At 39.3% G+C, this 15868-nt stretch overlaps 1 protein-coding gene across 3 annotated transcripts in view; it reads left to right on the forward strand.

Annotated features, from left to right (window-relative positions):
- Nucleotides 1-15868, forward strand: part of LOC108314305 (tudor domain-containing protein 7) — a 73280-nt gene that overhangs the window by 28524 nt on the left and 28888 nt on the right. For all 3 annotated transcript variants that reach the window (XM_017543226.2, XM_037743732.1, XM_017543227.2), the window contains one exon: nt 1537-1754. In XM_017543226.2, the coding sequence (XP_017398715.1) occupies nt 1537-1754 (218 nt within the window). The remainder of the gene's footprint in view (nt 1-1536; nt 1755-15868) is intronic.

A 15868-nucleotide genomic window follows, 5' to 3' on the forward strand; every position in this document is an offset into this window, starting at 1 on the left:
AATTATTTTAACATAGGTATTTTCTGAAACATGACTAGGTAAAGTTGAATATCCTTTTAGAAGCTTAAATTAGTATAAGCTATTTCTACAGAAGCAAGAGGACTTATTTCAGGAGGATTGCAATTCACCTGGCAGAGCTGATATGCACACATATATACACAACCTCTCCTACCTGATGGATGCCTCCGTTGCTTCTTTAATCTGTTTAACAAGAGGTGCAAGCACTTAGATGACCCCAGTGGCCCCACAGAGCAAGTGCATTTGCAGACACAACTGTGGGTCAGCTGCTGACACTCTTTCATTATGGGAGGGTCTGGCCAGTTATGAGAAACTTAATCTTTTCCTTCTTCCCAGTCCTTTTATAATGATTATTTGGGAAGAGCTTAATAAACTAGCTATATCCTTAATAGGAAATATATATGGATATATTGGAGCCTTCTCTTCTCTGTGCCAATCTAAGACTTGGTAAGGTCAGATCTTGCCCTTTGGTGGAACAGCAGAGTCAGTGTCCAAGCGTCCTCAAGGAATAGCTCACCCTGGGCTTCCTGGCATTCTCAAAGCCAGCATTCCCAAATCAGACTGTCTCTACCTGCAAATTAAAATAAAAATTACAGAATCCCAGCAGAGATATTATCTGATTTAAATATGCATATATTTTGCGTACAGATGGTAATGTTTAATATGCTCAGATCTGTATCTCAGTGAAATTTCCTAGAGATTTGGAATAAATTTCATAGTTCTTTAAATTCCAGGACTGTCAGCTATAGTAAACACTCAGATTTCTTTATTGTCTGAGGATATTAACTCTTGCATTCTAAGTTTTAAATAAAAACGAAATGTAAAAGAGGTATAAAGCCAAAACTTTATAAACATATACTTATGAAAGATAAATTATTAATGTTGGCGAAATAAAAGTTCCAAACCTTTTATTTATGTTTATAAACTGAGGCTAGGATGATGATTCTTATAGATGGATCAATTTTTTTTAACTTTTGCGTATTGCTAAATTATTTGTTTTCCATTAATAAAGGTGAAAATAGATCATAATATTCAAACTCAAGCAATTTTGTATCTTCTATAAAACTTGTATAAGATCAAAAGTTACTTGATCTTACTATTAAGGCATTATTCCTATGTTTTGTGGAATATAGCTTTAAATTCAATATTGCCTATAAGCTAATATCCAAAATGTCATCTTCTTTAGCAGGTAGAAAATGGTTGGTTAAATAATTTAATCATTCTTTATGTAGCAAGATCACCTTGATGTTTAAACTATGAAGCATCTTTGCAAAATAAAGGGGCTAGTTTCCCTCTTTGGGTATTTCTTGACCCACAAGAAACACTGCTGGTTATTTCAGGGTTAAAACTTAGATTGAGGCTGTCATGGTGTTGCTCTGCCTAATCCTGCTCCCTTCTAAGTCCTTTGGTTGCCACAAGCCCACAGTATAGCAAAACCTGAAATGCAAATATTAGGTAATGGGGATAATCTAAAATGTTAAGCATTTTTGTTAATTCTATTATTTTCTTGATTTAAAGATAATTTAAATCAGACTGTTGAAAAACCCAATGTCACGCCTCCTGCCTCTTACACTTATAAAATGGATGAGGTTCAAAACCGCATAAAGGAAATACTAAACAAGCATAATAATGGCATTTGGATATCTAAGCTTCCACATTTTTACAAAGAGTTATATAAAGAAGACCTTAATCAAGGAATTTTACAACAATTTGAACACTGGCCTCATATTTGCACGGTACGTTTTTCCTTATTCCTCCCTTCTGGTACCTCCTCGCTGCCCAACTTTGAGATCTTGAGTTATTAGGCATATCACCTTTTGTCCCCAGAACACAAAGCACTTTACCTATGTTACCTCATTAATCTTTATCTCTTAAGATTAACATATGTCAGTTCTTATTTATAGAAATATGTCAAAGTTGAAGGCTCTCCTATGTTGTAATTGCTATTTTTATGTATGTTGTTTAATATCATTTAAAAAATGTATTTAATATGTGATCATATGTAAACCATTTTATAATGCTCGAACTGTTACCAGTAAACACTGATAGCTTTGCCATTTTAATAACCTGAACTTATTGGGAATAACTGTTGCATTAGCCTCAAATTTTATATGCTTAGTCTTGAGCATTTTTAAAGACTTTAAGCAAATTGTAGTTATTTTGACTAATTATATATAGAATTCTTAATTTTTATTTCAAAATTAATATAGTATTCATATTAAAATTTTTATAAGCCATCTTTAGAGAGAAAATTGGAAATTAGAAAAAAGAAAAAAATTAAAAATGATTTACCAATTTCCATTTCTATTCCTACTTGAAAGTCTGATTGTAAGATTATGGAACAGCACAGTTTCTTAAAAATTTTAGTTCAGCCAGAGATAGAGACAGCTGAATTCCTACAGCAAAGTAACTAACTTAAGATGTTTCTTAATGTTTTTACTTACCTAAAATATATTTAAAATATAACTTTTAAATGGTAGCATTAACAGCTACACAATGCTTGTAGGCTTGTAGAATTAAATATGCATGAGAATTCTGTATGTTTTGGTAGAGGACTTTCATTTCTTTCACATATATTTTGGCCCCCAAACCTATTGGGCAGTGTAGGACATTCCCTCTTTTATAAGCACCTGCGGTGTTTTTTTTTGTTTTTTGAGATAGGGTTTCGCTCTTGTCACCCAGGCTGGAGTGCAGTGGAGTGATCTCAGCTCACTGCAGACTCTGCCTCCAGGGTTCAAGTGATTCTCTTGCCTCAGCCTCCCGTGTAAATGGGCAGGAGCCACTACGCCTGGCTAATTTTTATATTTTTAGTAGAGACGGGGTTTCACCATGTTGGCCAGGCTGGTCTCAAACGCCTGACTTCACCTCGGCCTCCCAAAGTGCTGTGATTATAGGCGTGAGCCACCATGGCATCTTAGAGGCAAGTGTCATTAATTCATCCATCCATCCCATTTGCTCATATACCATTCACTGTGCACCTGCATGTGCCGATTTCTGCTTTAAGCGTTAGGAACAAAGGTAACGAAAACACTTAGAGTTTAATGAGGGAAATAGGGAAAAAAAGGATTAGGACAGTGTGGTAAATGTTAGAATATACAGTGAGAATATGATGGGAAAATAAGAAGGAATGTTAAACTCTGGAAATATGGCTCTGTTTCCCTTCTAATACACTCAAGAACACTTAATGTTCCTAGGAATGTTACCTCTGATTTATGTGGAATGTAGGGTTTGTTCTCCTAATGGAAATTTTCAGCATTGCTTTTCCGTTCACTCCATTTTTATTCCATTCTGGGAAGAATTTTCTTCACTCAATTTAGGTTTAGTGACATTGAGGTACCTTCTTAGACTTCCCTGTACTGGCGGTGGCTTTTGAGGAAGTCTCATTAGGCTGTTCAGTTTGAAGGTTCAGGACGTGTAGCCCCTTCTTGAAATGCATATGACTCCCTTTTGATTTAAATCCACAGAACTTCATGAATTTTTTATTTCAACTTTTATTTTAGATATAGAAGATACATGTGCAGGTTTGTTACGTGGGTATTTGCATTCCATAGCAAGTTTTCTATAAAACTTTTCTTAATCATCAAAATACATATATAACTCATTATTAAGTTTTGATAAAGAATTCTTCTTTAGACTAAAAATTTCTTAAATATACTTCACTGGTTCTTTTTAATGTAATGTGTTTCTGGTTATTTTGTATTCCATGATAATTACTAATATTTGTGTGGCTTTATTATGACATTTTTGGGAAATTTTTATCTTTGCTAATCTACATGCTTTCACAGTTCTAGAATTTCTCTTGCTAGGATTGTAGGTAAGAGAGTATATATCTCTTGATGTTAAAAACTTTAAAATGAATAATTTTCTACTAGATCTCTGGTGCTAAACCAACTTTTTTTTGGTTGCTTTTTATAGCACTTTAATTCACCTTTTACTGCATGATTATATTCCATCCAAGCAGTGCGGGTCAGAAGCAGAAACACAATATACCTTTTAGATCTATTTATTTTGCCTATTACCTTTGTTCAGATGTAATCAATGCCAATTAATAGGTTATGGTAATTTGCTCAGTGAAGTAGGGTGGCAGAAAACACCAATCATAATGATGTCTATTGACATCTTTCAAAACTGTTTAACCTCTGAATATTTTTTAGCAGACTGTTGTTAAACAGTTTTAGTCAGCTAACCCCTGGTTGTTTTTAAACAGTTTTATACAATGGTTATTTTCCCCCTTATTGTAACTTCTTCTTTTCACTTTGGTGCAGAGCAGAAACACTGATACAATGCCTAGGGCGAATATTACTACAAGCAAGATTAGACAGTCTGAAGGCAGTGCAAAAAGTTTATGATAAGAAAGAACTTGGTAATGGGTATCTCTCTCTATATATGGTTTGTCATGTAACTAAAGAAGAAATCTAAGTGCAGTGTATTTCTTTTTTTAAAGAAAGAGATTTTTCCTCCAATCATATAAAATATTCTATGTTAAAAGATTGAGAAATAAAGTTATAAAAGAAATAAAAATCACTCATCATTCTACCACCCAGAGATTACTACTTACAGGAATTTTCATTTGAATATCAGAATGCTGTACAGCATCAGCTTCAGGGACCAAATAGCAGCTTTGAAATTTTACCTCTGGGGAGGTTCTGGTTAGTATGCTGTAAGCCACTTCACATGGATATTGGAAGACATTTTGATGCAGGCAGAAGGATGCTTTGAATCTGCTGTCCTTAACCTTTTGGGTCTGTCCAATAGCAAATGTGTACAGAGAGTTTTCAAAGCTAGGGAGAACACAGAGTTATTCACAATGATGAGCCAGCTCCAAGGTATTCCTAGACAACTGTCTTGAAAAGGCAAAGATGCTGAAACAGTAAGCCCGCAGACCAAGGGCACTGCACTCTAAGAGCTCCTATTGGGTCCTGGGAGGACAGCAACACCTCTTGGCTGTTCTAGAGCAGTGATCTTGTTAACAGTGTTCTTGTTTAACTGTTGTATTTGACTGGTATTTGTAAAATGCTTCTATGTTCCACTGACCTGGGTGTTAGAGATAAAACAGTAAACAAGAAAGACATGGTCCTTGCCCTCATGGAACTTTCTGTCCAATGGGGAAAAAAACACTGAGCAAATAATGATAAGCCTGCAGTGGTTGTGAAGGAGAAGTACAGGATGCTGAGGGAATGTCTACACAGAAGACTCTATGTAGTCTGATGAGTCAAACAAAGCTTCCAGATGAGGTGGCTGGTAAACTAAAACCTGACAGATAGGTTAGTGTGAGTTAGGTAAAGAAGGAGGAAAAAAGCACCTCAGACAAAAGAAAGATTGTGCCAAAGCCCTGAGATAGAAAAGCATAGTGTTTTCAGGAAGCTGAAGGAAATTCAGTAGGAAGATAATGGCTCATGACGAAGCTGAAGAGCCAAGCAGAGGCCAGGTCACTTCATTAAGGAGTCATCATTTGGTGGAAACGCAGCAGGTCCGAGCTTTGAGGTCACCCAGGATCCATGGTCTCTGGCTGACTGTGATTTCTAGTAAAATTACAAATCTTGGTCAGGCACATTGGCTCATGCCTGTAATCCCAGCACTTTGGGAGTTCAAGGCAGGAGAATTGCTTGAGGTGAGGAGTTTGAGGCCAGCCTGGGCAACATATCAGGGCTCTGTCTCTACAAACAAATAATTTTTTAAAAATTAGCTGGGCATGGTGATGCATGCCTATGGTTCCATCTACTCAGGAGGCTGAGGTGGGAGGATTGCTTGGGCTCAGAAATTCAAGGTTGCAGGGCTGTGATGGCACCACTGCACTCCAGTCTGGGTGACAGCATAAGACCTGTCTTTAAAAAAATCCAAATTTTGCAGCAATGACTGCTGAACACCAGAGATTTTGTTGAAATTTTCTAGTCTCTGAAACAGATAAAGAAACCTCTCTGTTCTTACTTTAGCCAGAATATCTGTCTCCCATGTCTTTCCTGAAGCTGTTAAAGAGCTGAAGGGCTCATTGGTATACAGAACTAGATGGACTTGGCTGAGGAGAGTTTCTGTCAGTAGCACCAAGACCTACTAGTAGGCAACTGACAGGTAACTGGGAAACATTCTAAGCTGGGCTGGAGGCACACCAAGTCTTAATTATAAAACATTTTCTGAATGACAAAATTATAGAACATAAAATGTTGTGAATGAGGAAAAACTGCCTAATTACACTAATTATTCCTAGCTTGTACAAAGATGTTTTACTGTTAATCTGTTTATATTATATATCATTTTCCTATTCATTAGAAATCACTGAGCTTTAAGTTGTTTCATATCTAATCCTGCAGACTCAAAAATTCTTGAAATTCTGAGTTGCATCAATATAGTAATTTCTCTACTATCAAAGGAGGCAAAAGTTTCTGTCACTTACGTAGAGATATTTTTATATTTTGGAATGTTCAGGAATCTAACTTAACTTTAATTATGGTAATTAATTGTCTGAGATAATAAAGCACCTCTCAGCCCATGTAAAATGAATTTGCCTTTTTTAAAAGCCAGGAACTTCTGGGATAAAAACAAACCACTTGGCTTTCTAAGGATGTGGAACATAAACAGCAGTGAATATCCTCAGGCTTAATGGTATTGAATATACTCTGTGTATTGAATATATTCTAAATAGCAGTGCCAGCAGAAGCAGAAGTAAAGGGGTAAACTGAAGACTCGGAAGTATAATCATAATATTTTTTCAATGGAATCTAACTTCTTTTCCATTTTATCACCAGTGAAAAATATAATGAACACATGATTGGAACACTTTTTAAATTTAAATTCAATGAGCATCTGAGTAGAAGAAAGATTAAAAAGCATGCTTGTAAAATAAGAATAGTGAAGTTGAGGAATAATGAGAAGTTGCTCTTCTGAACTTGAAACAGAAACTACCCATAAGGCCCCATAGTACCGTAGAAGGAGTTTGGGCTTTGAGATAGATTTTTTACCTTGTCATTTCTTAGCTTTATACCTTTCAGCATACAGTCCATCCTCTCATCACCTCAGTCTGCTCTAAAATGTCACTAATTCTGCCCATGTCATAGGGTGGTTGTGAGAATTAGATAAAATATATAAAGCAGTTACTCGTACAGTATCAGAAACATAATAGATGTTTAGTAAAAGGCAGCTGTTAATTTTTGAGAGGCACCCCAGTTTAAAGCAGCCTAAAACCCACTGCTCAACTAGGGACATGCCCAGCAAGCTCTGTGAAGGAACTGAATACAAACAGAGGAAAAGCTAAAAAGGGAAACACAAAACTTTAACTTGAAATAAAGAGCTACGGATGAAATGAAGTCAAAATAAACTCCAAGTGGAAGAGAGTTCCTGACTTCTTAACAATCCATGAATGGATTCCAGACCTCCTACTCTTCCTGCACTTGCCCCAACTCCTGCCAGAGGTAATGAGAGCAAGGAACATGAGAGCAAGGAATGTATCCAATGCACATTGAAAAGTGGTGGCTCACGCTTATAATCCCAGCACTTTGGGAGGCCTAGGCGGGTGGATTACCTGAGGTCAGCAGTTCAAGACCAAGCTGACCAACATGATGAAACCACCCCGTCTCTAAAAAAAAAAAAAAAGAAAGAAAGAAAAGAAAACCACAGCCACTGGCCAACAGCATTCCAAAAAGCTCTGCACATGTTTGACTAGGAGAAGACTCCATTATCTTCCTGAAAGAACATGACCAAAAGGCTAAACCTCAGGCCATGCTAAAGGAAAATCACTTGAAGTTTATCCTAATATAAATAGTTGCAATGTGTATCTAAAGACAGCATCAGTGAAAGGTCTTTCCTAGTTAAAGGGATAGGAGTGAGGGAGAGTGTTGACCTTGAAGTACATAGAGTCTATAAAATGATTCATCTGAGATGGTGGAGAAGAGTTTCTCTGAGTAGATGGTTTGTCAACAGTCAAGGGTTACCCTCTATAAGGATCTTTTTACCTTTACCTTTGATTAAGTGTCTGTGGAATATGTCACAAAACCTTTACTTTCTCAAAGAGAATTGACTGAAAAACTAACCTTCTCTGAGTATCTTGGGCTTATCATTACTAGCATCAGTATATTCTAGCAGAGATGGTTGTGGTTGTAGATAATATGGAACAGTGGATTGATGGGTTTAGCTCCTGCATACAGGGTACACCACACTGGCTGCCCTTACATGCTTCATATCTGTCCTGATCAGTATGTCTGCATTGTGACTCAGTGATGCCATTGGGAACCATTACCCTATCTCTTTCTCAGTTGTCTGACTTTTCCAGCACTTTTCAGCTGTGGCATGAAAAGGTTACCTCTTAAGGCTGGTCAACCTTTCTGTGAACTGGCTCATCATTGGGTGCAAGCTTCTGGTCAGTGACTTCGATGTTTTAGTTGTTGCTAGGCACTCAGGGATCTTTTGTACACTACTGAAATCAAGTTTTAAAATTGGATTTTTTAAATTTAGTTTTTCTTTGTTGTTTTTGGTTTGTTTTGAGCTCTAATCATTATTAATGCTTGGAGTGATAGAAAGCAGGTCTCTAGGTAAATGTAATTTTGCTGTACTGTCCAAGGTTTGTATTGGGTGGTGATCATATAAAATGAAATTTAGAACTTAATTTAAAGCTTCAACAAAAAGGACTACTACCCTGTGGAAACAAAACTGTGCCCATACAAATGCTTTTGAAAGCTTGATTTAATTGGACAGTACCAATTCTGTCATAGAACCCTAAAGAATATTCTAACTCCAGAAGAAAGAATAAACTTACCCCAGAAGCCCATGCTAGAATTAGCAGGTGAGCCTTTGTAAACGCAAAGGAGTTTGGCTTCAAGAACTTTCAAGTTTACAGCTCAGGTAAAACTAGAAAGAAAGAAGTAAAGACCTTTTAGAATTATGGAGAAGCAAGTTTCTAGACATGTAGAATGAAGACCTTTATTTGTCTGAACAAAGAGACTCCTGAAGAAATTCATATTTTAAATTGTTGGGCCTGTTTCAGAAAAACACTCAAACCATGTTTTTCCTCTGCTCTCACACCACCGCAATCAACACAGAAGGCCTCTGTGACCAAATGTGTGTGTTTCCCTACACACACCAAGCAGCAGATACTAGCTGAGTGTCCTCTAATTTAATACCAACACTGTCCACCTGAAGATAGCATCAGATCCCACAGGGTGAAGGCTCAATCCCGAAAATTGCTGCTGCTTGACATATACACCAGTCGTGCAGATCTAGGCCTCCAGAACTTCCAACTGACCAGCTTCAAGTTGGGGTTTCCAAAACCTCCTCTTTGGGTTTGATTAATTTGTTGGAGTGGCTTGCAGAACTCAGGCAAACAGTTACTTCTATTTACTGGTTTATTACAAAGGATATTACCATGGATACAGATGAGGACATGCATAAATGGGGGAAGCAGCACGGAGCTTCCATGCCCTCCCTGGGCCTGCCACCCTCCAGGAAGCTGTCCAAACCTGTCCTCATGGGTTTTTAGGGAGGCTTCATTACGCAGGCATGATTGATTAAACCATTGGCCATTGATGATTAGCTTGACCTTCAGTGCCTCTTCCCTCCCTGGAAGTTCAGTGGTGGAACCAAAAGCTTCAACCCTCTAATTCTGCCTTGGTCTTTCTGATAACCAGCCCCACCCTGAAGTTGTCAGTCAGTATTAGCATACAAAGAGAGAAGCTATTTGGAGATTCCAAGGATTTTCGGAATTGTATTTAGGAAATGGAGAAAGAAAGAAGACCAAATATATATTTCACAGTATCACAGCCTCGCATCTGCCAAGCATAGTTTGTCTGCTCCAAACCCAGAGGGGTGTGAGAGAAGTGTCTCATTCAAATTGTGATTCCAAATGAGGCAGAAATCAAGCTCATTATAATGGACTTATAGGAGTAGAAAGTTTAAGGTATATTAGATTCAGCATCTTCTGGTGATCAGCAAAGGAAGTGGCTTGACTCCATGGTGTAGGGAGTTCATCTCCTATGTTACCTGTCTCTCCTGTTGGAGGTGGGGGTGGAAGTGTACACATGTTATGTGGAGTTACAGGTCATGCTAGTTCCCAGTTGTTGGACTGATGGGTTTTTTGGGTGGACATTCACGAGCCAAAGAAAAAATATAGAACCACAAAACAAAGAAAAGAAAACATAAAGAGGGTAGGAGTATGGTCCTGAGTCTTCTCCCACAGTAGAGGAGGCCTTTGACTCCCTCCTCAGGTATATGCCTGAATCAAGTGAACTAAAGGAACTAAAAGCCGTAAAAGCTTCCTCTTGAGAGATCTACCTGAAGTGGTTAGCAGTTGATTATCACACTAAGGAAATAATAAAAGCCATGTTTCAAATAGATATTGGCTTGCCTTGGTCATTTGTGAAGACCAGAAGATGGCTGTTCTGTCTTGGGGGATGAGGCAGGAGATGAACACATAAGTCTTGTCAGATGCACCAGAGCCCAGTAAAGAATGGACACTACACTGTAACTCACATTATAGCAATTCTTTATTTTTAGGAAGGTTCTTGTGGAATAGATATAGTAATAGATCTCTTTCCTAAACCCATTTGCCAGAAAATTAAAAAAAGATGTCACTTTTTGTAGATGACAGATGGTGATCACAGTAGAATGCCCAGGAAAAGCAAATGTCTATCCATATGAAAATTTAAAGAGCTTGAGCTAGGTGGTATTGTAAAATATATATTTGGCCTTCCCTGTTTTCTGGCATATAATTCCTAAAATTCAAAGTGACTCTCCAAAGTAATGTCTTTTTTTTTTTTTTTTTTTTTTTAAATGAGTGATGACTGGAAACCTTTAGTAGCTTAAGGATGGGGCTGGTCACCAGAATGACGAAGGCATGATTATAGGGTTGGGACTTTCAGCCCCAACCAACCTCTGGGGAGGGTAGAGGGCCTAAAGGTTAGGTTGATCACCAGCGGCCAATGATTTAAGCAGTCGTGCCTGTGGAATAACACCTCCATAAAAACCCAAAGCAGGAGAAAAGCTTCCAGATGGCAGAACACATGGAGCTTCCTGAAGGGTAGGAGAGAGGGCATGGAAGCTCCACACCCCTTCCAGCATACCTCACACTAAGCATCTCTTCATTGGTATTTTTTGTACTATCCTTTAATTTAGACATATATCTACACATACATGCATGTATTTTTTTTTATTATTTTTTTTTTTTTTAGAGCCAGGTTTTGCTCTGTCCCTTAGGCTGGAGTGCGGTGGTACCATCATAGCTCACTGCAGCTTGGAAATCCTGGGCTCAAGCAGTCCTCCCATCCCAGCCTTCCAAAGTGCTGGGATTATAGGTGTGCACTACCACTTCCAGCTGATTTTTAAAATGTTATCGTTGAGATTCTCACTAGGTTGCCCAGGCTGGTCTTCAACTATTAGCCTCAAGTGAGTGATCCTCCTGCCCCAGACTCTCAAAGTGCTTGGATTATAGGTGTGAGCTGCTGCACTGAGCCATAATCTTTATAATAAGCCAGTAAACATGTTTCCCTGATTTCTGTGAGCCACTCTAGCAAATTAAAACTAAAAAAGGGGGTCTTGGGAACCCTAGCTTGATCCAGTTGGTCAGAAGTTCCAGAAGCCTAGGCTTATAACTGGTATCTAAAGAGGAGATAAGTCTTATGGGACTGAATCCTCAACATGTGGGATCTGACACTATTTCCTGGTAGATAGTGCCAGAATCTGAATTGGTAGAATTCAGCTGATGTCCACTGCAGAATTGATTGCTTGATTGGTGTGGGGGGACCCCCACTCATTTGGTCACACATGTCTTCTGTGTTGATGATTGTTGTTGAATGAGAAAATAGGAAAAACATGTTTGTGTTTTCCATACTCATAACTGAAAAAGAATTACATTTGCTTTAATTTATATTTTTTAACTTTAAAAGGAGTTTCATGAATTGTTGCCTTTGAATTGAGAAATCCCTCACCTGGCCAGGCATGGTGGCTCATGCCTGTAATCACAAATACTCAGAAGGCTAAGGCAGGAGGATCGCTTGAGCCCAGAGGTGGAGGTTGCAGTGAGCTGAGATTGCACCACTGCACTCTAGCCTAGGCAACAGAACAAGACCCAGTCTTAAAAAAAAAAAAAAAAGAGAGAGAGAGAAAAAGAAAGAAAAGAAACCCCAAAGATTGGAATAAAGTATGTGGACCAGGCATATTTTCCGTGTCACTAAATTTATTTGTGAGTATTTGCGTAAAGTGTTGAAGGATATCTGCATCAACTCCAGGTAGTCAGGTTCGGTTCCTTGTTAGGCATATGTTTAATCTTAGTAAATGCTTTTTGAATGTATAGAAGCCAAATCATTGGAGAACAAATGGAATTTAGGCACTTAACCAACCATTTTGAGATAAAAGAAGAAGTAATTGAAGACTGGGAAGTGCTTACTTTTCAAGGGACTAGCCATTAGGGTGGGATATAGTTATCTACTTTAAACAATAAAAATGTTATAAAACTGCTGAGAGAAAAAATCCTGTCTTCCAATCAGATGACTATTTGGCTATGGTTGGTACTTTGTAAATTCAGGCCTATTGGTCAAAAATTCACTTTATAGGCTGACTGGCAAAACTTGACTTAAAGACTGCAGACACAGCCCTGGAAGCTTAGTACCTCCAGATGATCTTTAAGTATTATTCTGGAATAAAAGCCAGAAAAATGGGAATTCTGCTCTTGCCCTGGACCAACTCAAATGTGGACACTTAAGTGTGGACATAATGTCCGTAACTTCTGTTAAGACAGTAATTCCTATTTGGAAGAACTTGTGCTGGTCATGTCAGAGGTCATCGTTAGATGTTTGATAAGTATGTTATTAGGTAATTGGCACTGATCACATCTAAGGCACAGATGGAATGGCAGCTTTGGTACTGGGAGAGGGGAGACTAAACATTGAAGCATCCCAGATTCTCAGTGCACTCCTTGGAAAGAAAAAGATCATAAAGCTGAAGAACCCCCTTACCTTCTTTTGGGTTAGAAGAAACTATGTGAACAGTAGGGGTATGGGGCTTAGGAAGTTATTTTAGATAAGATGGGTTATCATCTACTGAAATTAGCTTCTACCATCCACTTCAGAGAAAGTATTGAGATGGTTATGTGAAAACTGAAGAAAAGTTTTAAGGTGGTCTCTGTAGGCTCATCTGGCTTTGGCTGCAGAGAACCACCACATCTAAATCTAAAATTAGTCAAATGCTGCATAACAACGTTTTGGTCAATGATGGACTGTATACACGGTAGTGGTCCCAGAAGATTATAATGGAGTGGGAAGCAGGGGATGGGGCCAAGATGGCTGACAAGAAGAAGTATGTGAATCCTTCATGAGCAACCAAGGTATCCAGGCTTTCTCATCAAAGTTAACTAGAAGGCTGGCGTGACTTACGGAGAGAAGGAAGAACAGTATGGTGCAGCAGCTTACCTGAGAACCACATGGGGAACAGGAATCCCCTCCCCCCACCCAAGGGAGGTGGTGAGGGAGCTTGCTACCCAACCGGGGAAATTGTACTTTTTCCATAGAACTGTGCAACCCATGGATTGGAAGATCCCACTTGCAAATCCACACCACATGACCTACTGTCCCAACCCTGGATCATGCAGAGTCTTACAGCCTCTCAGCTAGAATCTGCTTAAGCCTATTAAACTCCTGAGGGCAGAGCGACCAGCACTGACTGCAGCTGCCTGCTGTCTAAGCTGCTTGAGCTGCTTTGGGGAGGAGCAGCAACCAGCACTGGGACTAGAAACTGCCTAACATGCTAAGCTCCCTGGGTAGTGGAAGGAGGGTACCCATTTCTTTAACTCCAGGCTGTGCTTTTCCCCTGCTGGAGCCAGGGAGGCTGGCTGGCTTGATCCCAAGACTTGTCCCCATAGCCCAATACACTGGCTGGGGCAGTGTGTGGTCAGAGTGCCTCTTCAGGCCTAAACTAACTCCTTCTTTATTGGGTGTGGCTTCCCTGCAGGATCTCTAGTAACTCCAGCTGGAGGCTCAGGGACAGGATTGGATTCTCCCTGGGCCTGAGCCAGTGGGAGGGGTAGCCACGGACCAACAGACTTAGCCTCTCCTCCTGGTAGTTCTGAGGAATCTTGGCAGCCGAGATTAATGGGTTTCCCCTCAGTGAAGCACACCCCCTCCACCATAGGACAAAGTGCTTCATTAAATGGGTCCTGCTCCCTGTGCCACCCAACTGGATGAGACCCTCCAAGAGGAGTTGTCAGACACCCTATACAGGAACCATCCTACTGGTATCAGGTTGGTGCCCCTTGAGGTCAGAGGTCCCAGAAGAAGGAACAAGCACCCATCTTCACGGTTCTCCAGCCTCCTTGAGTGACATCTCCAGGCACAGAAACAAATCAGATGAATAGGGCCCGAAGTGAACCCCTAGCAAACTGCAGCAGCCCTACGAAAGAGGGACCTGACTATTGAAAGAAAAACAAGCAGAAAGTGACAACAACCGCATCAACAACAACAAAAAAATGCCCCACAAAAACCCCATCCAGGTGTCAGCAACCTCAAAGACCAAAACTAGGCAAACTCATGAAGGTGAGAATCAATGAAAAAATGCTGAAAACCCAAAAGGCCAAATGCCTCTTCTACTCCAAATGACCGCAGTGGCTCTCCACCAAGGGTGCGGAACTGGATGGAGGATCAGATGGACAAATTGGCAGAAGTAGGCTTTAGGAGATGGGTAATAAGAAACTATGCTGAGCTAAAGGAGCATGTTCTAACCCAATGCAAAGAAGCTAAAAACCTTGATAAAAGGTTAGAGAAATTGCTAACTGGAATAACCAGTTTAGAGAGGAACATAAATGCCCTGATGGAGCTGGAAAGCACAGCACAAGAACTTTGTGAAACATACGCAAGCATCAACAGCTGAATCAACCAAACAGAGGAAAGGATATCAGAGTTTGAAGACCACCTTACTGAAATAAGACATGCAGACAAGAATAGAGAAAAAAGAATGAAAAGAAATGAACAAAGTTTACAAGAAATATGGGACTTCATAAAAAGACTGAACTTACAATTGATTGGAGTACCAGAAGGGGAGAATAGAAAAAAGCAGGAAAACACACTTCAGGATATTATCCAGGAGAAATTCCCTAACCTAGCAAGATAGGCTAACAGGAAATACAGAGAACACCATTAAGATACTCCACGAGAAGATCAACCCTAAGACATGTAAGCATCAGATTCTCCAAGGCCGAAATAAAGGAAAAACTTTTAAGGTCAGCCAGAGAGAAAAACCAGGTCCACCTACAAAGGGAAGCCCATCAGACTAACAATGGAACTCTCAGAAGAAACTCTACAAGCCAGAAGAGATTGGGGGCCAATATTCAACATTCTTAAAGAAAAGAATTTTCAACCCAGAATTTCACATCCAGCCAAACTAAGCTTCACAAGCAAAAGAGAAATAAAATTCCTTCCAGACAAGCAAATGCTGAGGGATTTCATTACTACCAGGGCAGGGCCTGCAAGAGCTCCTGAAAGAAGCACTAAATATGGAGAGGAAAAACTGGTACCAGCCACTGCAAAAGCACACCAAAATATAAAGACCAGTGACACAATGAAGAAACTGCATCAACTAATGTGCAAAATAACCAAATAGCATCATGATGACAGGATCAAATTCACATATAACAATACTAACCTTAAATGTAAACAGGCTAAATGCCCCAATTAAAAGACAGACTGGCAAATTGGATGAGGAGTCAAGACCCATTGGTGTGCTATATTCAGGAGACCCATCTTACATGCAGAGGCACACATAGGTTCAAAATAAAGGGCTGGAGGAAATTTTACCAATCAAGTGGAAAGCCAAAAAAAAAGAAAAGAAGAACCCAGGGATTGCAATCCTAGTCTCTGACAAAACAGACTTTAAACCAAAA

The sequence above is a fragment of the Cebus imitator genome, unplaced genomic scaffold (genome assembly GCF_001604975.1).
Source record: "Cebus imitator isolate Cc_AM_T3 unplaced genomic scaffold, Cebus_imitator-1.0 Scaffold149, whole genome shotgun sequence".
NCBI lineage: Eukaryota > Metazoa > Chordata > Mammalia > Primates > Cebidae > Cebus > Cebus imitator.